This window comes from Rhinatrema bivittatum, chromosome 7, assembly GCF_901001135.1.
Source record: "Rhinatrema bivittatum chromosome 7, aRhiBiv1.1, whole genome shotgun sequence".
NCBI classification, from domain to species: domain Eukaryota; kingdom Metazoa; phylum Chordata; class Amphibia; order Gymnophiona; family Rhinatrematidae; genus Rhinatrema; species Rhinatrema bivittatum.
In genome coordinates, this window is record NC_042621.1 from 222,353,277 (window position 1) to 222,378,012 (window position 24,736).

Genomic DNA, 24,736 nt, shown 5'->3' on the forward strand with positions numbered 1-24,736 from the left:
GTGGTTGTATGTAGGAAATACCACAATTCTGGCACTTATCTCAAAGTGCGAAAAAGCTATCACAATTTGCGGTAACTTAGCGCTTCACATAGGTATTAGCACAAATTGCGAATAAACTGCCTATTACCATAAAACATGTCCCTTTTTTCTATCGCATGCGATATTTAGTGCATTTTGATAAATCCAGGCCTTAGTTTACAAGTCTATGCAGGATGATGCTCCAGGATATTTATCAAATCTTTTTAAAAACTATCAAGCAGCAAGAACAGTAAGTCACTGGCTTTGGATGACGAGGTGTTAAATTAGCTCATTTGCAAGAAACTCATAATCAAGCACTGTCAATCGCTGAACCTGTTTTATGGAACATAGTAACTGATGAATTTAAATATATACAGGAGGCTAAATTGTTTAGAAAAAAGCTTAAGAGCCATTTATTATGTGAAGCTTTTCAAATGATGATAGTACATTTTTAGTGCTGATAGTTTTATTTATACTGCTATGTATATTTGCTGAGTTTGTCATTTTAGATTGTATTTTATATAATTCAGTGCAATCTGCTTAACATGATATTGTTATATAGGTAGAATATAAATATTTTAAATAAAAATAAATAAATAAAACTGCTTGCCTAAAACTATGTTGATGTGAGGCATTTTCTAGGCAATAATGAGCAGTGAAGGCATGGAGAGAAGACCAGATAGCAGCTTTGCAAATTTCTTCTATGGAAGCAGAGTGAAGGAAGCTGCCATAGCCCTAAGTTGATGGGCTTTTACCTTACTTTGAAGTCGTCCTGACTATTTATAACACTAAAATATGCAATCAGAAATATATGAGGAAAAGTTTGTTTTGTAACTGAAAACCCTTGTTTGACTGGGTTAAAAAGAACACCTTCTCAACTATTCATCTTTAAGACTTTGCTCTCTCCAAATAGAAAACAAGGTTCTTCTGCAGGTCATGGTATATGAAGTGCTTGTTTGCCTTGTGTGAAGCCTCAGAAAAAATGTTGGTAAAGCAATGTACTGATTCAGATGAAACTGGCAGACCACGTTTGATGGAAATTTAGGATGAGTATATGAAAGTACTCTGTTGTTGAAAATTTAAGTAAACGGCAAGTATGAGACTAGTGTTTGTAACCTCGTTAACTCAGCAGGCAGAAGTTACAACTATCAGAAACAACACCTTCCAAGATAGAAATTGCATTTCTGCTGTGGCTATAGGTTCAAAGAGTGATTTCATGAGCTGAGTAAGAACTATATTTAGATCCTAAGGAATATAAGGATCTCTAATTGGAGGATGAAGATGAATTAGGCCTTTCATGAATCTGGTAACTGTAAGCTGCTGAAAAATAGGGATTCCTTCTGAATTCTATTCATATGCTGCTATAGCACTAAGAAGGACTATGACTGAACCGGTTTTCAACCCTGATTCCAAAAGGCTGAAAAGATAGTAAAACAGGAGTGAGATACGACACTTAAAGAGTGACTTAACTGATCTGTGAACACAAGATAGAAATTAGTTTCCATTTGAAAATATAAGATCTTCTATTGGAACATTTTCTTGAGGCTAGATTAACTTTAGTCTCTTCTGTAGGGTAAGTGCATCATCAAAGACACTAATTGACTTTCAACATCCAGGTAGTCAGAGCCAAAGATTGAAGGTTTGGATGGTGAAGAACCCCACTGTACAAAGTGATTAGGGATTGGAATATTTTTAATTTTACTAGTTGTTGAACAGCTCGGTGTCAAAGCCATGAAACTAAATTTGATGTGGCCAAACAGAGGCTATCAAAATCATTAGACCTTATTCCCTTAATTTTTCAGTTGTTTTAGCTATGAGAGAAATCAGGAGAAATGAATACAGAACTCACTGAATCAATGGGATTGAAAAGGCATTTGTCACTAAATCGTTTTTTGCTGGGTTTTTGGAACAGTAGATGGGAACTTTGTTGTTGAAAAGGGCTTGCAAAGAGATCTATTTTCAGTGATCCCCAAAGTTCAAACAGAACTTCAGCTATATGTTGATCCAACAATCATTCATGTGGTTGCAATTGATTGTTATGGTTTCACCTGCCACGCAGCTTCATTGTGCCCTGATCCAGCCTGCTGTGCCACCTCCCCACCAGCAGAGGCCTCCAATGAGCTCTGTTCTGAGCTACCTACACTATCTACTCTCTGACCCACCTGACTCAGCCTGTAGTGCAGCCTCCTCTCCACCAGGGGTCCTCAGCGAGCTTCACTTCCAGCCTTGCCAAGCTCTGCCTTGCTGCCTGCACCACACCCAAGCTCCAATCCCATTTAACCCTGCCTTGCCAGAACCTAGATGGAATTTCATGGCTCTCTGACTTGGCCTCTTATTTTGCTCTATGCCTTGTGGCCCCCAGGCTCTCTTGCTCTTTGCTCTTGCTTTGTTCTTGCTCTTTGTCTTGTGGCCTATCTAGGCCTTACCTTGTCTTATGGTCATCTGGGCATCTGCCTCCTCTGTGGCCTACCTAGACCTTAACTTAATTGTGGCCTCGGGGCCTGCCATTACACTAGGCCTTGCTCTGTGGCCTACTCAGACTTTACCTTGCTTAGTGGCCTTCATGCCTCTAGCCTTGCTGCCTTCAGTCTTTGGTGTTCTCTGTTCTATGTCGGCCTGATCTGCTCCTACCCCTACCCCTGTCTACGTCCTGCCCTAGTCTGCTTTGTTTAACAGTGTCCTTCTCTGGTCTCATCTTGCTCTGCCCAGTCCAGTCCCCAGTATTTAGTCCACAGTTCCCTATCTGAGCCAGTATATAGTCCACAGCTCCTTGTCTATCCGTAGTATACAATCCATAGCTCCCTGCCTTTCCACAGCACCCAGTCCACAGCTCCTTGCTTGTTCCAGCATCCAGTCCATAGCTCCTCGCCTGTTTCTATATCCAGTCCTCAATCATTGCCTGTTCGTCTGTCTCTGACCAGCCCTGACTAGCTTATCCAAGCCTGTCCAGCTAAGCCCTACCTGCCACCAGAACCCAAGGACTCAATCTGCAGGGAAGGGAGCTGGCTAGGCAGAAGACCAGTTTTTGCTACAATGATGTTCATCAGCATACACAAGTGCTACTGGCCCTAGAACCCACGGGCTCAATCTGCAGGGGAGGGGCTGGCTAGGCCGAAGTCAGATCCAGCTCCTGCTCTGCGGTCCTTCCTTGCTCTTGAGAGGGTATTTCCTGACTCTAGCCCCTTGTGACATTGGCAACAATGTGTTGGCTATCTGGCTTTCATTTCCTGGAAGATAGAACGCTATCAGGTACAATCTTTGTGAAATTGATAATTTCCATTTCTTGCAGGCATCTTAAGGGTTGAAAGAATCTATACCTCGTTTGTTGAAGTAGTATATAGCTTTCTGGGGTTTGGGTTTTTTTTAGCTCTGAGGGAGCTTTTATTTATTTATTTATTTATTTATTTATCGAGTTTTATATATCGTCATTTGGTTTCGCCATCATAACGGTTTATAAAAAATATGATGTTTACAAGGTTAAGGAGGTTAACAAAGTTTTCAAAAAGGTTCAAATGATTGTTAACATAGAGACATCATATACAAGTTATTTGCTATTCAGTTTTTTACGTTTCAATTTTTTGTTATAATATATACTTGGGTTGAGTTTCAGTTTTCTTAAGGTTTAGGCCGGGGAGGTTGGCTTTGTTTGTTCATTGGGTGAGTTGGTTATGCTTTGGTAAACATCCATGTTTTTAGATCTTTTTGAAGTTTTTAGGTTTTCTTGAGTTCTGAGTTCCATTGGGAGGGAGTTCCAGAGTTTCGGGCTAAAAAGTAAAAAAGTAAAGAGTTTCGGGCTAAAAAGTAAAGCTTTTCATCTTGGTGCCATCGGATGATGTCACCTTGCTTGTAAGGCTGATTACTGTCCTGCTTATCCATAAAGAAAGCAAGTTTACTTACTTATAAATAGGTTTCTCCATAGAAAGTAGGATGAATCAACCAGAACATGTGGGTGAAGACATCCAATGGCGTTAACACAGATCCACTCTTAAAACTCTGATAAAGTGTTTTGATCATACGTGGGAATTCTCATGCATAGTCACTGCCTCAAGAGCACTTCAGACTATTCCAGAGTTTAAGATTTTGCAAGTAAGTTGATTCTCCCAGGGAGATAGGCAGGTATTACGTACAGCTGAGTCATCCTGCTGTCTCTGGAGAGCCCTGTCTACAGGGTAAGCAAACTTACTTCTCCACTGACAAGCAGGTATGAATCTGCCATTATGTATTGGAGTCCCAAGCTAAGAGGTTGCATTGCTGAGCAACTACTAAACAGACAACCTGGAACCCATCAGTAGAGAATGGACTACTGGGTGAACAGACAGTGCAGAAGAAGCTGTCCAAAGTACTGTGTCTCTGTACATGCTGGGATGTAAAGGGTGTGAACAAATGATCAAGCAGCAGCTTTGCATATGTCTTCATCAGAAGTAACTCGAAGATAAGCCACTGAAGCTGTATTGACTCTCACTTGGTAGGCCTTGACAAAGTCTATAATCAGTAAGGACAAGAGGAGGGAGGGTGAAACCTCCAGCCTAAGCCTTCCTTCCCTCTTCTCCTGTTCCCTGGAGGCTGCTTGTGAGGAGAGGGGCTCAAGCAGGAATTCAAGAGAATTTGGACTGAAGGCAGGTACCTGTAGCTTTCTTCAGATGATTGAATTAGGAGATGGGGCTTCAGATTTGTTGATTATGCAGCAATTAATTATGCAGCAAGAGGCTAGTTATGTAGTTTATCCTACTGCCATAGAATCAGAGGAGCCTGGGGACACTGGTTATAATCAGCTTTATGGACAGACTAATCAAGAAACATATTCACCGATAATGAAAATGACAACTCTTAGATTATTATTGACTTTAGCAAATAAAGAAAATTTAATTATGTAACAATTTAATGTAAAAGCAAAGTATCCTCATGGAGAACTACAATAAGTTATCTACATGAGGCAACCTTCATGGACTAATGAAGATGAAAAGATAACAAGAGTCTGCAAGCTCAAAAAGGCAATATATGGATTAAAATAATCAGGTTGTACATAGTAGAAGACAGACCAAATACTACACGACAAGGATTAGAAACAAATAAAAACAGATCAATGCAACTATATACTGCTACAAGGAGAAAAATTGCTACACTAAGCTATTTATGAAAATGACATGCTAGTAATAACAATAAATGACAAGACTACAAGGAGTAAAGATTTTTCTAGAGACTAATATTCAACTAAAAGATTTAGGAAAGCCAAGTTGAATCTTACACATTGACATAAAGAAATGCAGACTATACTTGTCAATACTAATAAGAACATAAGAACATGCCATACTGGGTCAGACCAAGGGTCCACCAACCCAGCATCCTGTTTTCCAACAGTGGCCAATCCAGGCCATAAGAACCTGGCAAGTACCACCCAAAAACTAAGTCTATTCCATGTTACTGTTCCTAGTAATAGCAGTGACTATTTTCTAAGTCCAACTTAATTAATAGCAGGTAATGGACTTCGTCCCTCCAAGAACTTATCCAATCCTTTTTTAAACACAGCTATAGCCTCACTTCGTGGTGGGAAAAGTAATGGAGTCACTGCTGAAAGAGAGAATAGTGAACTATCTACAGTCTGGAGAATTGATGGACCAGAGCAGCATGGAATCACCAGGGGAAGATCCTGTCAGACACAATTTGATTGACTTTTTGACTGGTAACCAAGGAATTGGATCAAGGACAGAGCACTAGATGTCATCTACTTGGATTTCAGCAAAGCTTTTGATACGGTTCCGCACAGGAGACTGGTGAATAAAACGAGAAGCTTGGGAGTGAGTGCCGAGGTGGTGACCTGGATTGCAAATTGGTTGACGGACAGAAGACAATGTGTGATGGTAAATGGAGCCTTCTCTGAAGAGAGAGCGGTTTTAAGTGGTGTACCGTCAAGGATCGGTGTTGGGACCGGTCCTGTTCAATATCTTTGTGAGCGACATTGTGGACGGGATAGAAGGTAAGGTTTGTCTTTTTGCGGATGACACTAAGATCTGCAACAGAGTGGACACGCCGGAAGGAGTGGAGAGAATGAGACGGGATCTAAGTGAAACTGGAAGAGTGGTCGAAGATATGGCAGCTGAGATTCAATGCCAAGAAGTGCAAAGTCATGCATATGGGGAGTGGAAATCCGAATGAACTGTACTCGATGGGGGAGGAAAGGCTGATGTGCACGGAGCAGGAGAGGGACCTTGGGGTGATAGTGTCTAATGATGTGAAGACAGCGAAACAATGCGACAAGGCGATAGCACAAAGCCAGAAGAATGCTGGGCTGCATAGAGAGAGGAATATCGAGTAAAGAAAAGGGAAGTGATTATTCCCTTGTAACGTCCTTGTGAGGCCTCACCTGGGAGTACTGTGTTCAGTTCTGGAGACCGTATCTACAAAAAGACAAAGACAAGATGGAAGTGGTACAGAGAAGGGCGACCAGGAAGGTGGAGGATCTTCATCGGATGACATACGAGGAGAGATTGAAGAATCTAAATATGTACACCCTGGAGGAAAGGAGGAGCAGAGGTGATATGATACAGACTTTCAGATACTTGAAAGGTTTTAATGATCCAAAAACACGACAACCTCTTCCGTAGGAAAATAATCAGGCAGAACCAGGGGTCCACGATTTGAGAGCTCCAGGGAGGAAGATTCAGAACCAATGTCAGGAAGTATTTCTTCACGGAGAGGGTGGTGGATGCCTGGAATGCCCTTCCGGAGGAAGTGGTGAAGACCAGAACTGTGAAAGACTTCAAAGGGGCGTGGGATAAACACTGCGGATCCATAAAGTCAAGAGGCCGCCAATGAAGAGTGGGTGACTCGCCAGAATGATGGCTATTGACACAATACCCTTATTAAATAAACATAAACATGCTTACTGTGACTCCTACATCGCTCTAAGCTTCAACAGCAAGAGGGTAATGGAAAAAGGATTTGCACTCACAAAGAGGGGGGGTAGCTGGCTTGTTACGGCGGTTACTACCCCAAACCAAATATGCCTGATACTTCACTTTCAATGCATATACAGCATAGCTCTCTGCTTCAATGACAGGGGAGAAGAATAACTGATACTTCACACATCCAGCAGAGCTCTCTGCTACAACGGCAAGGGAGAAGAAAAGGGTTTCGCACTCAAAAAGCGGGGAGTAGCTGGCTTGTTACGGCGGTTACTACCCCAAACCAAATGTGCCTGATACTTCACTTTCCATGCATATCCAGCATGGTTTCTCTGCTTCATCGGCAATGGGAGAAAGACTGATACATCACGCATTTCCAGCATAGCTCTCTGCTTCAACGGCAAGGCGAAAAAAAAAAAAACAAAAACAAAAACTGATGCTTCACGCATATCCTGCATAGCTTCAACGACAGGGGTGAAGAAAAAAAGGATTCGCAATCACAAAGCGAGGAGTAGCTGCTTGTTACGGCGGTTACTACCCCAAACCAAATGTGCCTGATACTTCACTTTCAATGCATATCCAGCATGGCTCTCTGCTTCAACGGCAGGGGAGAAGAAAAAAAAAAAAAACCAACAAGGGCTTGTACAACATAGTCTAGGTAAAACAAATAAGCATGGGTGTAGCTTGCTTATCGCGGCGGTTACTGCCCCTACTACCCCTAACTAATCAAGCTAGATATTTCACTTGGATGCAGCTCCATCACTGCTCTCTACATTAATGGTGGGGGTGGAAGGGGAATAGAACAAGGAGCTAAGAGAAACAGATAAGAATGAGAGAAAAAATGTGTGAGGCTTGCTGGGCAGACTGGATGGGCCATTCGGTCTTCTTCTGCCGTCATTTCTATGTTTCTATGTTTCTATACTAACTGCACTAACCACATCCTCTGGCAACAAATTCCAGAGTTTAATTGTGCGTTGAGTAAAAAAGAACTTTCTCCGATTAGTTTTAAATTTGCCACATGCTAACTTCATGGAGTGCCCCCTAGACTTTCTATTATCCGAAAGAGTAAATAACTGATTCACATCTACCCGTTCTAGACCTCTCATGATTTTAAACACCTCTATCATATCCCCCTCAGCCGTCTCTTCTCCAAGCTGAAAAGTCCTAACCTCTTTAGTCTTTCCTCATAGGGGAGCTGTTCCATTCCTCTTATCATTTTGGTAGCCCTTCTCTGTATCTTCTCCATCACAATTATATCTTTTTGAGATGCAGCGACCAGAATTGTACACAGTATTCAAGGTGCAGTCTCACCATGGAGCGATACAGAGGCATTATGACATTTTCAGTTTTATTCACCATTCCCTTTCTAATAATCCCCAATATTCTGTTTGCTTTTTGACTGCCGCAGCACACTGAACCGATGATTTCAATGTGTTATCCACTATGACGCCTAGATCTCTTTCTTGGGTTGTAGCACCTAATATGGAACCTAACATTGTGTAACTATAGCATGGGTTATTTTTCCCCATATGCAACACCTTGCACTTATCCACATTAAATTTAATCTGCCATTTTGATGCCCAATTTTCCAGTCTTACAAGGTCTTCCTGCAATTTATCACAATCTGCTTGTGATTTAACTACTCTGAACAATTTTGTATCATTTGCAAATTTGATTATCTCACTTGTCGTATTTCTTTCCAGATCATTTATAAATATATTGAAAAGTAAGGGTCCCAATACCCATTCCCTTCCACCGAGAAAATTGTCCATTTAATCCTACTCTCTGTTTCCTGTCTTTTAGCCAGTTTGCAATCCACGAAAGGACATCACCACCTATCCCATGATTTTTTACTTTCCTAGAACCTCTCAGGAGGAACTTTGTCAAACGCCTTCTGAAAATCCAAGTATACTACATCTACTGGTTCACCTTTATCCATAATGTTTATTAACTCCTTCAAAAAAGTGAAGCAGATTTGTGAGGCAAGACTTGCCTTGGGTAAAGCCATGCTGACTTTGTTGCATTAAACCATGTCTTTCTATATGTTCTGTGATTTTGATGTTTAGAACACTTTCCACTATTTTTCCTGGCACTAACGTCAGGCTAACCGATCTGTAGTTTCCTGGATTGCCCCTGGAGCCCTTTTAAATATTGGGGTTACATTAGCTATCCTGTCTTTTTGATTGGCTACCTTATATCACATGACCTCATCCATACAGTGAAAGTGCTTCATGTCTCCTGATTGGTTCTGTGTTGTTCAAGGATTTTCATATTTGGTACGTTTGATTGGTCAGTATGTGTTTTGATGCAGTTTTAAGTTTGTCTTTCTAGGATAAATACTGATGGTTCCAGCACCTCTGTAAGAGCTTTCTTGAATGATGGAATTTACTCCCTTTGAGGATGTATGTATATTTTTTTAGTGCTTATTTCCTCTGTTTACATTTTATGCGTTTTATTTGTCCTCATAAGGAAATTGTTACGCCCAGTCGCAGACGGCTGCGACCACTCATACTCATCTCCTTTTGCCCTGCACCGTCAATCCTAGGAAGAATGGCGGCCTACGCCGATCTCCCCGGCGTCCTCGGGATGGCATGGGCGCTGCCGACCGCCATCTTGTCTCAGGAATTAAGGGGCCTCCTTTGTACACGTCATGGCGGGAACCTCGGGGCATCCCCTCCGGATGATGTCAACTCGCTGCTGTACTTAAGCTGACAGTCCCTTTCCTTCAATGAGTTAGCAAGGAGTTCCCTCGTTGCTGAATCTGCTCCATTCTTGGACTTCCAGTTCCAGATTCCTGTCTTGGCGTGTGGACGCTCTGGGTACCCGCTCCTTGGAGGTCTCCGCGTTCCTGGCTATCTGGCTCCTCGGAGGGCCTTCCTGCCTTGAACTATTACTGGACCCGCTTCTCGGGTCACTCTCCTAGAACTACCACTTGTGGGAACTTTACTGCAGACTTCAACGATACAGCTTTGCTGAAGCTTCTCTGCGGTGTACCCAGTGCCTCGGGCCACTACCGTTCCTCTTCAGTAGAAGTTGTTCCAGTATACCCTGTGCTGCAGGGTACTGCCGTACCAGCTACAAGATCCACTTCTGGGTTCCTACACCTCAGACTATTTCATCATCATCATCTTCAGCACAGTCATCCTCGGCGTACCCCGTTCTGCGGGCCACTACCGGATCTTCACAACAGTAGTATCACTCTGGGTATACACCATTGCTCAGCACTGTACTATATGCATCTCCCGCTCTGCAGGCTCTGCTTTTCCTTCCTTCATAATAAAGTCTCTATCATACAGTTGGGTCCTACGCCGCTGAGACCACGCCTATTCACGGTGAGGCTCACAGGGCTCCTCCCTGTAGGCGGAGACATCTCTCATCTCGGCCCAGGGTTCACATCCTTACAAAAACATAACAGAAATGAAGTGTTTTTATTCTACAATATTGAGGCTTTGACTTTCTAGCCCCTCCCAACGCAGACTTCCAGTGAAACTTGAAACCATGTCAGAGGACAAACTGTTTGCTATTTATACCTTTATATTTGTAAGTCTGCAACCTTTGAAGTTCTCAATAAATATCCAGAATAATTGAATTCCTGTGATCACTCTACATTAGAGGACAACTGAAGGAGTTACCACACATTTCCTCTTCGTTGCCTTATGACTTAAATGTGTGGTCCTGTACTCCATTTGATTTTTGCCAGTTTCTTATTTCAGTACTATTCAACTGAAACACTGGAAGATGGCTAACATATTCTCAGATATCTTCAACTAAGAAAAGATAATATTTTGTGCTACAAAGCTTCTGGAGAAAGAATTATTGGTTATTCAGATACAAGTTGTAACTCTTGGATTCAAGATGGAAGATCTTTCAGAGGTTATGTTTACAAACTAATCACAAGTAGCAATTAGTTGGAAAGCTGGTTAAATCACAGATGGGGTGCTTATCTACTTGTGAAGCTGAATACATCACTATGAGAAACTATCAAAGTAGGAAAGTGGTTAACAAAATTCTGGAAGAACTTGGATTTAACAAGTAAAAACCCAGTTGACATAAAACCTGACAGCCAATCCATGATGAAGCTGGCATACAGTACAACCTCTAGTGTGTAAATCACTACAAAATCACACCGAGGGTTGTGAAATACACCAATGCAAAAAAACAACCCAATACCTAGATCTTAATGACTACAGGGACCTCAAATAATTACATCTCAACAGTCCTGGGTGCTACAGGGAACACTATCATCATAAGTCTTTGATTCAATTCACTTTTAACATTTTTTATGCAAGTAAAACAGACTTTTCTTCATTGCTTTAAAAAAAACTTAAGGACTTATCTTTTTGCCACGAGGTGAGAAACATTTGACTGGTCTGCAGTGCCACAAAACTCTAACATACATTAGAAAAGCATATACAGTGCCACTATTTTTCCAAAACTTCCAAAAAGATCTTCATTGTTTGTTACAAAAAAAAATGAAATTAATTCTACTCTAAACAGCTTCTTAACTGAATAATTCTAATTCTTATTTCATTCAAACAATATTTGACAATGGTCATTCAATTTCTTACACACTTGGAGAATTCAATTTCTCATGAATGAAATCAAGATCTATTTTAAGCTTATGAACTGGTACTAAAATACATTTAGTTCCATTTTAAAGAAAGCAATATTTGATCTGACCTCAGAAGTTTTAATCACTTAAACATGCAAAAGCTCACTTGAGTAGACAGCACAATCCTCATTTACATTAATGAGCTATATGTAAGATGGAAAAAAAACATACACACTTGTTAAAAAAAAATACTGCTCAGAAAACATGTATAATCTCACCTTGTTCTTACTAACACTATTGACAAAATAAAGATCAAAATCCACTGCATGCTGACTGGCTCTTGCCTACTTGCTTTTCTTGTGTCTCTTCTATACCAATTCTATCTTTAATATCTTTTTAAAATAGATAACTCACCATCAACACCATGAATCTATAATTTCATATCACAATTATCTATGAAAAGGCCAAATTAAGTAGCATTTACAAATTTCATGGAGCAATGACTTTTGCTATGAACCACATGATATTACATAAAATGATCTAAATAGTAACACGTTTGGTGAACAAAAATGTTTCGGCTATAACAATATGTGTTACTTTCCTTCTGAATGAACGTTATTGTTGAGTTTTTTAGCATGATGATGTGTCAACAGTAGAATGAAAAGAAGTAACACATTCAATAGACTGAAGGACATTCCTAGTTACTTAGAGTGATTGAACCATCTTACATACCCATGCTTCTGCTCAATCTAGTTCAGTGTTCTGTTATTTCTCTCTGGGTTAGTTCCCATGTTCTGTACCCCAGATTGCTCATCCTAAGGAATCAGATTCTCTATCTTTCTAGCACCCCGGTCGGTATAACTTAATAAACTGTCCTGTATCCATTCTTCAAAAGAGTTGCAATGTGCATGTAAAAGTACTCTAATTAAACTGTCACTAAACTCGATCAATAACATTTTATTTCTCAGAATATAAATCAATTAAATGTGTTTCAACGCATTTCAGGGAAACATACATTTTTTTCCATAATTTGCTCACAAGATAAAACAAATTCAATAGGATAACATGTCCTTTAGTTGATTTTTTTTATTTCTTGCATTTTTTGAAGGCTCTCACTGTTTACCCCACAGTCCTCAAAATATCTGAAATGAATCTGCACACTGCTGTGCTGATTACTGTAAAACTGGGCTAATATCACTATGATACATCTAATGTATAAAGTATAAACAATGCCTTATTGATCTCAGGAAACAAAGGGCCTGGTCGTAATAAAAAGGACCTATTTTTAAAAATAAATCATAATGCTGTTGAAGAAAACAGAATGGAAACCTAGGAACAAGGCTAACAAAGGGAAGAAACCAAGCAAGGCTAGGCCCTGGAGTGAGGAATACAGGCAGCACTGCAGTACCTGTGCTTTAGAGTGTACTTTGTTTTCTAAGGTCAATATTTTGATGATGTCCAGTTTACACATAGAATTCACTTTGGAAAGGTCTTTCAAATATAACCCCTTATTATACAATTAAAATGTTATCACACCTCAACTGATTTTGTGAGGAGGTATTTCAACATATTTCTCAATGGGCAGGCCAATTAGTATCGTTAGATGCTGCATTGTGTTTGTTGGATATTTTTGATATCTATGACTGGCAAGATAATGATCTCCTATTATTCCTACAGAAAGTCCTGTTATATGATTTAAAAATGTATTCTGACACAATGGATCTATAAAGAACCATCAACTTTAATTCAGTGCTGTATACAAATGATTAGCCACCTAAACATATAAAACTTATCTGTGCTCAAGAGTAATTTTGGAAGCCATAAACTTTTACAAGTTTGGTGCCCATTTCTTGACTATTTCACCTCAACTGAGAAGAGCAACTGTAAACTCCTTGAAAATCGGATTGGTGGCATAATTATAGGATACTGGTGGAAGGGAGCGTGGATGGTGGGGGGAGTTAGGAAGATATTGGACATCAGGTTTTGATATGAATTTCTGACTTATGGTACTGATTATCTTCTGTATCATTGTTAATTGGTTGTTTTGTTTGGCTGTTATGACTTGGTGTTTGAATAAAAAGATTTTTCCATAAAATGTCATCACACCAGTACTTACCTACCATGCTAATACAACGTTCAGAACAACATCAGAGGTAAAGAAAAATGTTCCTGAGAAAATGGCCTTAGGCTTGCTTGTAACATGACAGTTGTACAAATACTTATAAGGAATTACGGCGCAGACTCGGTTTAAGTGGATTCTTGCTTTAATGGGATGCCAGGAAATTATTTTGACTGTTTGAACAAGAAAATGAGCTCAGTATAAATAAAGGTTGCTATAGCAGTCATTATTCTTACTCCCTCACTAAAGACAAAATGAATGGTCTCTGCAGTTACTCTTGCTAACATATCTTTCCAATAAGACCCAACAAGGGACCGTTCAGGAGGGACTGATTTCTCAACCATTGAGGCAAAATCACAGCACAGCTTATTTTGCACTTATCTTTCAATCAAAATTCAAAATAAACAACCATGGTGCCCTCACAGAGGCTGGCCTCATGTACATTTCAGAACTGTATGTGCAACAGGGGTTAATTCGCACACTACGAAAACATTCACAGTGCAGCACTTCGCCACCTGGAAGTTCGGCAGGGGCAACAGCACACAGTTCCAGGCTGTAGTCTGCCCCAGGGTTCGGGGGCAAAAGATAAAGAAAGAGGGATTATGTTAACTGGTCACAATGACGTTCCTTCACGTGGGGCTCAGGATTTTCACCCTTAACAGGTATAAACGTTTGAAGAGTAACAGGTCTGGGAGAGAGTAAATCTCAAAGCATTGCCTAGACACTTTTCATATGTGCTTCTGAAGGGCTAGAAGTACAGCCAGTGATATAAAGGTATACACCCTGAATGAAGAGTCAGTGTAATTTACCAACAATATACACCTTCCACTGTAAACCAGATGCAATACAGTGCCAGTAAGCTTATTTTGCAAGTATGGTTACCTTTAAGCATCGTCCTTCCAGCTGAGCCTCCAAAGAGATTCGGGGAACCACTTCTTGCCCCCAAAGATGCTGTTGCTTCTAGCAAAGCTCCAGTGATAAAACTAGAAACTGTAGTCCTGCGCGAGGTAGCACGGAATTCGGCCCCCAAGCCTTGAGCGCATCGCCTTACACCAGAACTCTTATCCTTGCCACAAGAGCTTGACTCGGGAGCTGGAGTTGATTCCAGAAAGCTGAGGAAACGGGGAACAGGGTCTGCTGCTTTCTCTCCTTCTCTCACTGTCTTGCAAATCTGTGAACAAGCACAAAAGCGCAAGTGTTAATTCATTGTTTCAGTAATGTCTAATTTGTGAATGCAAAGCACAGAGCCCCTTACTTCTATCTCAGACAGTATTGAGCAGTGGTAATTTTCTAAAACAAACAAAAAAAAGGTACCAAGCTGGGGCCAGTGACAGCCTCTACCTTGATTTCCCTGTGAGGAAAAGGAAGCAAGCTCCAAACAAGTTCTAGGTCAGTGACTAAAGGTGCCATGTCAGCAGCCTGACATGACCTGACAGACTGGTATAGTGAGGTTATAAGCATCATTTGGTTCATGACAGTATATTGACACTGTTGGAATAACACTAATGTGGCTTATTATTTTGAAAGGAAATTTGCAAATGCTCAATAGCTTCCATTTAAAAACAACTGCCTTTCAATACAAAACTAGACAATTTTCACTTTGAAAGCTTTCAGGGCTTTATGAACCATGGCAGTAAGTCTCCTTCATAACAGCTCACACAGAAGCTAGTTCTTACACACCAAACAGTGAACTAGCTCAATGCATACAATTCTGAACAAGTCATCTTGTTTTTAGAACCTGCATTGTCTATTTTTTTCCTTGTTGTTGGATACTGACATGTAATGGCAATAATACTAATCTAGCAGAATCCATAATTAACACTATTAAAAGTGAATTTTAAAAACCCGGCGCACCAAAATCGGGAGATGCGCACACAAGCCGGGCTCAAGCATGCCCACTGAATTTTAAAAGCCACCCAAATGCACGTGTATCTCCTACTGCATGCACATCTCACTTGATTTCAAAAAGGAGCATGGTCTGGGTGGGGCGGGGCATGGTGAAGAGATGTGAGCCCAGGTCCACTGTCACGTAACTTTACTTCTGCTATGGGGGAGGCGTAACAAATAAAAGAAATTAGCCATTTCTGCAGGATTTAAAGAGTCTGGGGTAACTGGGGGGAGTGCAGGCTATCAAATCTGGGAGGTTTGGAGGACCTAGCTCTTAACTGGGTCCGAATTGGTGAAACTAGCAATGGGATGGCCTCGTGCCCGTTATAAAATACCCTGACTTACGCAGCAGAATCAGGATTCGCACGACTAGGCACTCACTCACTTAAAATTGGGTACACATGTGCATGCGACCAGCCTATTTTAGAACGTGCGGGCATATGTGTGCGCAAGTTCTAACATGCCTGAGTTACCTGGGCATGCGCCAACACACACATACCAAACTGCGCTAGTGGGCCGGTTTGAAAGGTACTGTCACTGAATGCAAATGTTTTCATAGTCAAAGTAGCCTGCATATGTTAAAAAAAAGTATTTGAATAGTGTAACCTCTGTACCAAAGAGTTAGCTTCCTAGCCCTGGGGAGTAATGAGGGTAACTCACCCAGGGGTGGGGTATGTCTCAGTCTTCAGGCATGGTGGGCTAGGCGGGTGCAGAATGCTCTGCAGGGCTCAAACTGGGTAGAGGACACGCTCACATAAAACAGTCCATAACCTCCAATGTCTACTCTGTACTTGTGCTCCAAAAACTAGATTATTTCAAAACACAAAAATAACTTCAGTAACATCATTCTGTCATAATCACAATCCAAATAAGTAGTCACTACAGTGGTCATCTTGATCATATTGATCAAACATCACAATCCCAAATATTATACTCCTCGGATTTATCAGTAGAAATGTATTTTATTGTTTTTATTCAGATTATGTATGTTTTAAAACTGTAAACCGTTTTGACTACATTTTTATTTGCAAAGGCGATATACAAACAATTTAAAATAAATAAATAAATATCACTATTTTACTCTTCTTTATTCACAGAACCTCTGGGGTCCCAGCTTAATTTTCCAATTGTCTCCTTTCTTTCAATAACTCCACAGGGGAAGTCTCTTTCACACTTACACGCCAATATCCCTTCACAGGATCCCTTTTCTTCTATACCCCGAGGGGGTCCAAGGCAAAATGTTCCTCTCTGTCACACAGAAATCACACCAACTGCACTCTCACCTCTGAAACAGTTTTAAATCCAGGCATCATTCTTCAGGAGCATCTCCAGGGACAGTACACCCCTGGCCCATTGGGCACAGTGTCAGTCCTGAGCCCTGTGCTGAAATATCCAGCTGGTCCCTCTCCACCAGGACCGACCAGACACTCCCCCCCCCCCCCCCCCCCCCCCCCCCACACACACAAACACAGTTCCTCCGTACAACTTCCAAATCCAGGTACATAGGTCACCTTGCTATTTCTCCAGTTTCACTCTTTACTCCTATTCACCTCTGAGCTGCTGAAAGTAGCCAGGCGCTCCTCACCCACATCACCAACTTGTAATCCACAGTGGGTCTCTCCTTATGCCTCTATAACACGCTCTCAGACAAGAGAAGCATTCCAAGGTGAAGCACTTGTTTCTCCTTTCACACACTGTGGCCTGGACTCTCCAGATGCTCTTACTCCATGAGCTCCTTCCTCAGTGACCGGCCCCTTGCAAAGGGCAAGCACTCATTTATATATTATACACCTCACAAAGCCAATGGCTAGGAATCACCCTAGTCCAGAGCTTCCAGAGCTTCCAGAGCTTCCCAAACTTTTAGCCAGTGTGACCTTATTCTATCAATTGAAAATTCACATGACCCCAGAGGATGACCAAACCAGAAGAGTGGGGGTGTGGTTCATCTGTAACAATCACCATCCCCTCATTCCAACTGATTCTCCACCCTCTCCAGTTGATGCTCTCTCATAACCTCCATTCCCCTCCAGAGGACATCCTCTCTCAACGTCTGCCACCAGCTGATCCCCTCTTACATCTTCCAGCTCTTCTCACTTTCCCAGCACATCCTCTGTCTCTCTCACCCTCTCCAGCCCTTTTCACATCCTCTAGCTCAGGGGTGGGCAATTAATTTTCCCATGGGGCCGCATGAGAAATTGGGATGGTTTTAGAGGGCCGGACTAATATAATTAACTCAGTTCTCAATAGCCCTACTTATGAAAAGACAGCAGTTTACCACCAATGTATGTCCTCTGAGAAAACACAACAAATAAGACCGATACAAACGCTTACATGCTAGCAAAATATCTCATCTCGGTAACAGACACAGAACCGACCTAACATACTCCCAGGATCTGTAGTAATGCACATAAACTAATCCGCACACAGTTACACCTGTATTATGGAATACACTCAAACAGGAGCAACCCTATCTATGAAAAGGCAACACTACAAATATTACATCAGACCCTAAACACCAATACACCTCTTATTAGGAAAACAGAACTAACAAGCAGCTATAGATCCCCAAACAGAAATAATTGTAAAACTATACTAATAAGCAGAATAAATGTTTCTAAACAGCTATGAACAGAATAACATCCAACAATTAAAAACTCATAAAAACTATTAAACATTCTCCAAACACCAATAAAATATTTCAAAAAAGCAGACATCACACAATTAAAATGGCAGTCAAGAAAAATAAACTTAAAGCCACCTTTACTTACCCCCTCCAGCAGCTCTCCTACTCCCCTTCCCTGCAGGCCATGGCACACACCAGAAGCAGCAGTAGAAGCTAAGCTCTATACTTATGGTCCTCTTCCTTAGTGCCCATGTCTCTCACACACACACCATACCAGTCATGCCCCCATGACCAGTTTCTGTCTCTCACACACCAATCATCTCCCAAACAGTCTTTGGCACACACACACCAGTCACCTTCCTGAACAGTTTCTCTCATGCCATACACACACACACACACACACACAGGCTTCCCACTCCCGTGTTCTACTTGCATATATGGTCTTCTCACTCTCATAATCACTTTCTCTGTCTCTCTCTCACACACACACACACACTCACTCACCAGTCTCTCACTCCCATGCTTGTTCTCTCCACATGCACAGGCTTCTCATTCCCAAAATCACTTTCTTTCTCTCTCTCTCTCACACACACACACACCAGTCTCTCACTCCCATGTTCTCTTTCAGATATACCGGCTTCTCCCTCCCATGATGTGTCTCACACACACCCGGGTTTCTCACTCCCATGCTCACTCTTCACATGCACAGGCTTCTCATTCCCATAATCACTTTTTCTCTCTCTCTCACACACACACACACCAGTCACCTGATCTCACTCATGCATACACACACACACAGGCTTCCCACTCCCAAGTTCTCTTTCAGATATACAGGCTTCTCCCTCCCATGCTGTGTCTCACACACACCCAGGTTTCTCACTCTCATGCTCACTCTCTTCACATGCACAGGCTTCTCATTCCCATAATCACTTTCTCTCTGTTACACACACACCAGTCTCTCTCATTTCCATGCTCACTCTCCACGTGCACAGGCTTCTCATTCCCTGAATCACATTCTCTCACATTCACACACACCAGTCTTTTTCTCTCACACACACAGTCACCTTACCAAGCAATCTCTCTCTCTCATGCATGCACACTCACCCAGGTTTCTCACTCCCACAACTCCAGGCTTCTTATGCTCATGCTTTCCCACATACCCAGACTTCTCACTTCCATGCTTTTTCTCTCACACACACACACACATCAGTCACCTCCCTGACTAATGCCTCACACTCTCACATACACATCAGTCATCTCCCTGAGCAATCACTTTCATTGTCTCTCACATACACACACACATCAGCTCTCTGACCACTCAATCACACACAGGCTGGCTGGCTGCTTCTCACTCTCTCTTACTCACTTCCTCTTCCCCCTACATATGTCACGGAGTTTTTTGCCGGTCCGCGGCGCGCGCTCCCGGTCTCTCCCGCTGCCGTTGCCGCTGGGCTGTCAGCACGTTCAAGCCCAGTGGGAACGGCAGCGGTGTTGGAAGAAGCTGTGGCACCCGCGGCTGGCCTTTTCTTCTTCCCGCGCCTGCCCCCCCCCGTGACCCGAAACAGGAAGTGATACACGGAGCGGTGCGCGGGAAGGAGAAAGAGCCGTGCCGCGTCGGCTGCAGCATCGGCCCCCGAGCAATTGAACCAGCCGGCAATCGAGAAAGGAGTCAGCAGCATGAGCCCCCGCAGGCCAAGAAAGAAGAATCCCTTCGGCCGCGGGAGGCTCATGCTGCTGACTCTTCTCGATTGCCGGCTGGTTCAATTGCTCGGGGGCCGATGCTGCAGCCGACGCGGCACGGCTCTTTCTCCTTCCCGCGCACCGCTCCGTGTATCACTTCCTGTTTCGGGTCACGGGAGGGGGGGGGGCAGGCGCGGGAAGAAGAAAAAGCCGCGGGTGCCACAGCTTCTTCCAACACCGCTGCCGTTTCCACTGGGCTTGAACGTGCTGACAGCCCAGCGGCAACGGCAGCGGGAGAGACCGGGAGCGCGCGCCGCGGACCGGCAAAAAACTCCGTGACATATGTAGGAAAGAAACTCGAGCGAAGGCACGCTGCCCGATTGGCCGGTGCTGGGCAAGGCTTGCCCAGCACCGGCCAATCGGACAGCGTGCCTTCGCTCGAGTCACTCCCTCCTCCCCCCCCCCCCCCGGACGCTGTAAAAAAAAAACCAGTTCATTCTCCGCTCCCTCGCTCCCCGATTGGCCGGCCAATCGGGGAGCGAGGGAGCGGAGAATGAACTGCTGCCTTCCCTCTGCAAGGGAAGGCAGCAGTGCCTCATTCCCCGTTGCTCTCAGCAGTGGGCGGGCCGGATTCAGCCCGCGGGCCGCCCCTTGCCCAGGTCTGCCCTATGGGCTAGTTTTGAAACAAATCCTCCGGGCTGATATTTTCCTGCAATCCACGCTGGTCTTTATTGAAAAAATAAAAGGAAGCCCAACACAGCGGGGGGTGTTGATTATCAGTGCTGAGAGGGAGAAGCAGGAAAACACTGACCCCAGAAGTGGAAGTTGAAGGAAGATAGTGAAACAGAGGAGAAGGAAAACAAACAGGCATCTCCATGGCTTGTGTGTGTCTTGCATGCCTTTTGTGTGTGATCAATCCATAGTTTGTCCATTGTTCCAGGTCTATGGACGAGAGGGTAAGTGAATGCATATTTCTATCTATCAGTCCTTGTGTGTCTTTTAAGAATCTTAAAAGAGCAGAGTGAAAGGACAGAGTTTTGTGATAACGAATGTGCATGCACATGGAAGACGTGTGAGAAATTTATTTATTTATTTATTTATTTAAAATTTTATATACCGACATTCATCCAGGATATCATATCGGTTCACATTGTAACGCAAAAACAAACGCACGGCATGGCGCTTTACATGAACAGTAAAAAATGATAACAAGGCATTAACGAGAGGGGGAACAATAACATGGGAAGTTTTGCAATAAATTATAAACAAAGTTTGCAATTATATACATATGTACAAAAGAAAGAAAACTATGAGGTTAATTTTAATCAGGCTAGGAGATAAGAGGGGAGAGAAGGAGGAGAGCGAGGAAAGAGGGGGGCAGAGAGAAAGAAAAGAAGGTGGCGGAGAAAGGGGAGGGGAGAGAGGGGCGTGTGTAGAATGGGGAAACAAGGGAGGAATGTGGAGAGTGGGGACAGTGGTGAGGTATAGTGAAAAATTAAGTGTATGCTTTTGCAAGAGCCAGGTCTTGAGCTTCCGCTTGAAAGATTTGAGGCATTCTTCTTGCCGTAGTTCAACAGGCATTTGTTTTTTCCAGAGGGTCGGCCCGGCTATCGATAGTGCACGGGCTCTATGAATGAAAGTGTGGATAGGTGTAGCAGGAAGGAGGGGAGTGGGGCTTTCACAGGAGGAGACTGGAGGCTTCAAGAACACTTTTGTTTCATTTCTGCAATCATTAAGTGACTGCCCCACCTTTTTAGGCATAGAATAATAAGAGGCATAGGGCAAGCACTTGCAATTCTGGCAGTAAATCAGCTGCTTGCCCCTGACCCGGCTTTACCACTGGTGCTGGGGGACAAAGACCCCTTTGGGCTGGTGCTCCTTTACTTTATATACATTACAGTACAGCAATTGTGAATCTTCTATTAAGTTCAAAGGTTCATTGGATACGAAACTGAAAGCAAAATTTCATATTTTAATACATGACAGATTTTCTTGAAAAATATTCCCAGGGAAAGACTACAGCTTTACCATATTATGGTGATATCGTACTCTTTAAATAAGTATTCTAAAACAACACAATGTATCCTCTTGGTGGCACTGTTTTAATAGACTTCCTGAATTAATTAGGTCTAAACATTATGTTCTTCCATGGTAAGTTAGCAACTGAGCCATTTTGTTTGCTTGTGTATTTAGACTGAGTGGCAATTGCAAACAGCTGCTCGCACTGAGACACACTGTACAGTACAGGACAGCACTTTGAATCTGCAGCTTTCCTGCGGCAGTCTTCCTTCTCGCCATATTCTCAATATCAGGCAGTTAAACAAGGAGGAGGTCTGAATCTGGATTCAGTTTCCAATATCCCTGTGTTATGATATCGAGGTGTTTGGTGGATTCTCAGGGGCAACAGTGATGGTATCTCCTACGGGGAGGAGCCCATAGGGAACTGAAGCACCGGGCTAGACTCAGATGCAAACACAGATAATATATCTTTTATTATATAGCTAGTGGGTCCACCAGAGGTGGCAGTAGAGTAGATTAGATAGCAACAGTCTGTCCTTGGCGTAGGAGACCCGTCCCACAATGGTGGTGAAAGGCCCCGATGCAGATGTCCAGTAAGGCACTGTAGGAGAGGCAGACTGGCAGATGTTATAACACACTCCCTGGTAGCTGAGTAGTAAGAGTTCCCAATGAGCAGTAGAGAGAGGATAGGTATTAACAGTCTGTAATCCTCGACAGAGGAGACCCGTTCCACAACGGTGGTAGGGCCCAATGCAGATGAGCAGCGAGGAGCTGTAGATGGCAGACTGGGAGAAGTTGTACTCACTCTCTGTAGCTGATACATAGTGTTCAGCAGGTTGAAGAATTGGTAGCAGCACCAGGATAGACGCACAGGCCCTCGAGGAGCGAGTACCTGTGTATAGGATAGGCACCTGGAAATAAGCAAAGGGCCCCCAAGGAGTGGGTACCCAGGTTAGTAGAACCCCGGAGGGTGAAGGTGGCTTCCAGCAGTGTTAGAAGCGGCAGAGCAGCTTCAGACCGGAACGAATCCAATCTGTTGCTAACTCGGCGAGAGTCAGCAAATGGGCAACCTTTTGAATAGGGAAGCAGTGACATCACTCGAGGAGGACGCTCCCGAGGTTCGAGCCAACACTGTTACAAGACGTGAGGCGTGTGCGCCCTAGGAGGCCTCAGGTTAACATGGCGGGACGCCGCACCAGAGCTGCTCAGGGGAAGCCGGAGAGTGCGGCAAAGAGACGCTACGGACGCCATTCTCCCGAGGCTGGTGGAGAAGGCTGAAATAGAGGTGAGGCATGTCGGCGAAGCTGTCTGAGACTGACGGACGCAACAGCCTGCTTCTATCACTTTACTTAAAAGTTGCCCAGGTACAAGCTAATCAATTTAGCATTCATGAATAGCCAGTTTTAAATTTACTGATGTTATAATTAAGGAATTTAAAAATGGTAATATATTCTGAAATCATTTGAAATATATTGCTTCAGAGAGGTGTAAGCTACAACAATCCCACCAATTTTGGGGGGCAATTATTGGCACTCTGCATAAAATGCAGTGCCCCCCCACCAAACTGGCAACAGCCTATACCAGCATTTCATAAGAACATGCCATACTGGGACAGACCAAGGGTCCATCAAGCCCAGCATCCTGTTTCCAACAGTGGCCAATCCAGGCCATAACAACCTGGCAAGTACCCAAAAACTAAGTCTATTCCATGCTACTGTTGCTAGTAATAGCAGTGGCTATTTTCTAAGTCAACTTGATTAATAGCAGGTAATGACTTCTCCTCCAAGAACTTATCCAATCCTTTTTTAAACACAGCTATACTAACTGCACTAACCACATCCTGGCAACAAATTCCAGAGTTTAATTGTGCATTGAGTGAAAAGAACTTTCTCCGATTAGTTTTAAATGTGCCACATGCTAACTTCGTGGAGTGCCCCCTGTTCTTTCTATTATCTGAAAGAGTAAATAACTGATTCAAATTAACCTGCTCTTTGTGTCTTTTGTGTGAAAATGTTGGGGTGTTTTCTTACATGGTTATATATTTATTCCCTCACAGATGGAGGTTCATGTTCCCATTAATGTCGGAGTACTTTGTTTTATTTAGGTGACAGTGATTGAGGGGTGCCAGGTTAGTGAGCAGCCATGGTCTTTTGTTTTTGTTAAAAAATGTATTTTTTTTTAAGTTAAGGGTCCCTTGTAGGGGTATATTTAGGATCGGGGACATGTGAAAAATGGATGGGATATACATGGCACACATGCGAGAACCCAGAGCCTATATGAAAATAAGAAAAAGTTAACCAGCCATCCGTAGGAAGTAATACAAGAAAGGACAAGTTGTCAGTAATTGTTGGCGGTGAATAAGTGGGCACAGTTAGCATACATTAGGCTACTTGCATTTAATCAATCTCACATAAAAAAGTTAATGGGATATATATGTATTAAATTATTATACATGATGTTAGTTATTTAAATCTATTGTTATACCTTTGTGGATTTATTGAAAGCCCCTTTTCTAGAGGGCAATTTTGGGTGGGGGGTATTGCTGTTTTGATTTGCAGTGATAAATAATTGTATATTTTACATTTTGTATAATGTGAACTAAGTATCAAAGATTTTTGTATATTGCCTTGTGGAATTTGCAATTGTATTTTGATATTCATGTATATATACATTGGTTATTTAAATGTTTTTATGAGGGGGGGGGGGGGTGTATGTGGAATGAGTGGGGATATGGATGTAGTTTTTGGGTATTTAAATCATTTTGTATGTTTTGTATTATGATAATAAAATTATTATGACTCATTCATGGTGTTGTGTTTAAGTATAGTATTTATTTTATTTATTTATGCAATGTTTTTTTATACCATTGCACAGAAACAAGTTTCTATCTCTACAGTTTACATATCAAATCAAAAAATCATCACATAAATCAAAAA

General features: G+C 42.5%; 1 protein-coding gene across 1 annotated transcript in view; it reads right to left on the reverse strand.

Moving 5' to 3' along the window:
• PLCE1 (phospholipase C epsilon 1) overlaps positions 1–15,001 on the reverse strand; it is a 401,333-nt gene extending 386,332 nt beyond the window's left edge. Inside the window, exons 1-2 of the mRNA XM_029610717.1 lie at positions 14,906–15,001; positions 14,474–14,762 (exon numbers count right to left, since the gene is read on the reverse strand). Coding sequence (XP_029466577.1) covers positions 14,474–14,762; positions 14,906–15,001 — 385 coding nt within the window. The remainder of the gene's footprint in view (positions 1–14,473; positions 14,763–14,905) is intronic.
• Positions 15,002–24,736: the final 9,735 nt, after the last annotated feature.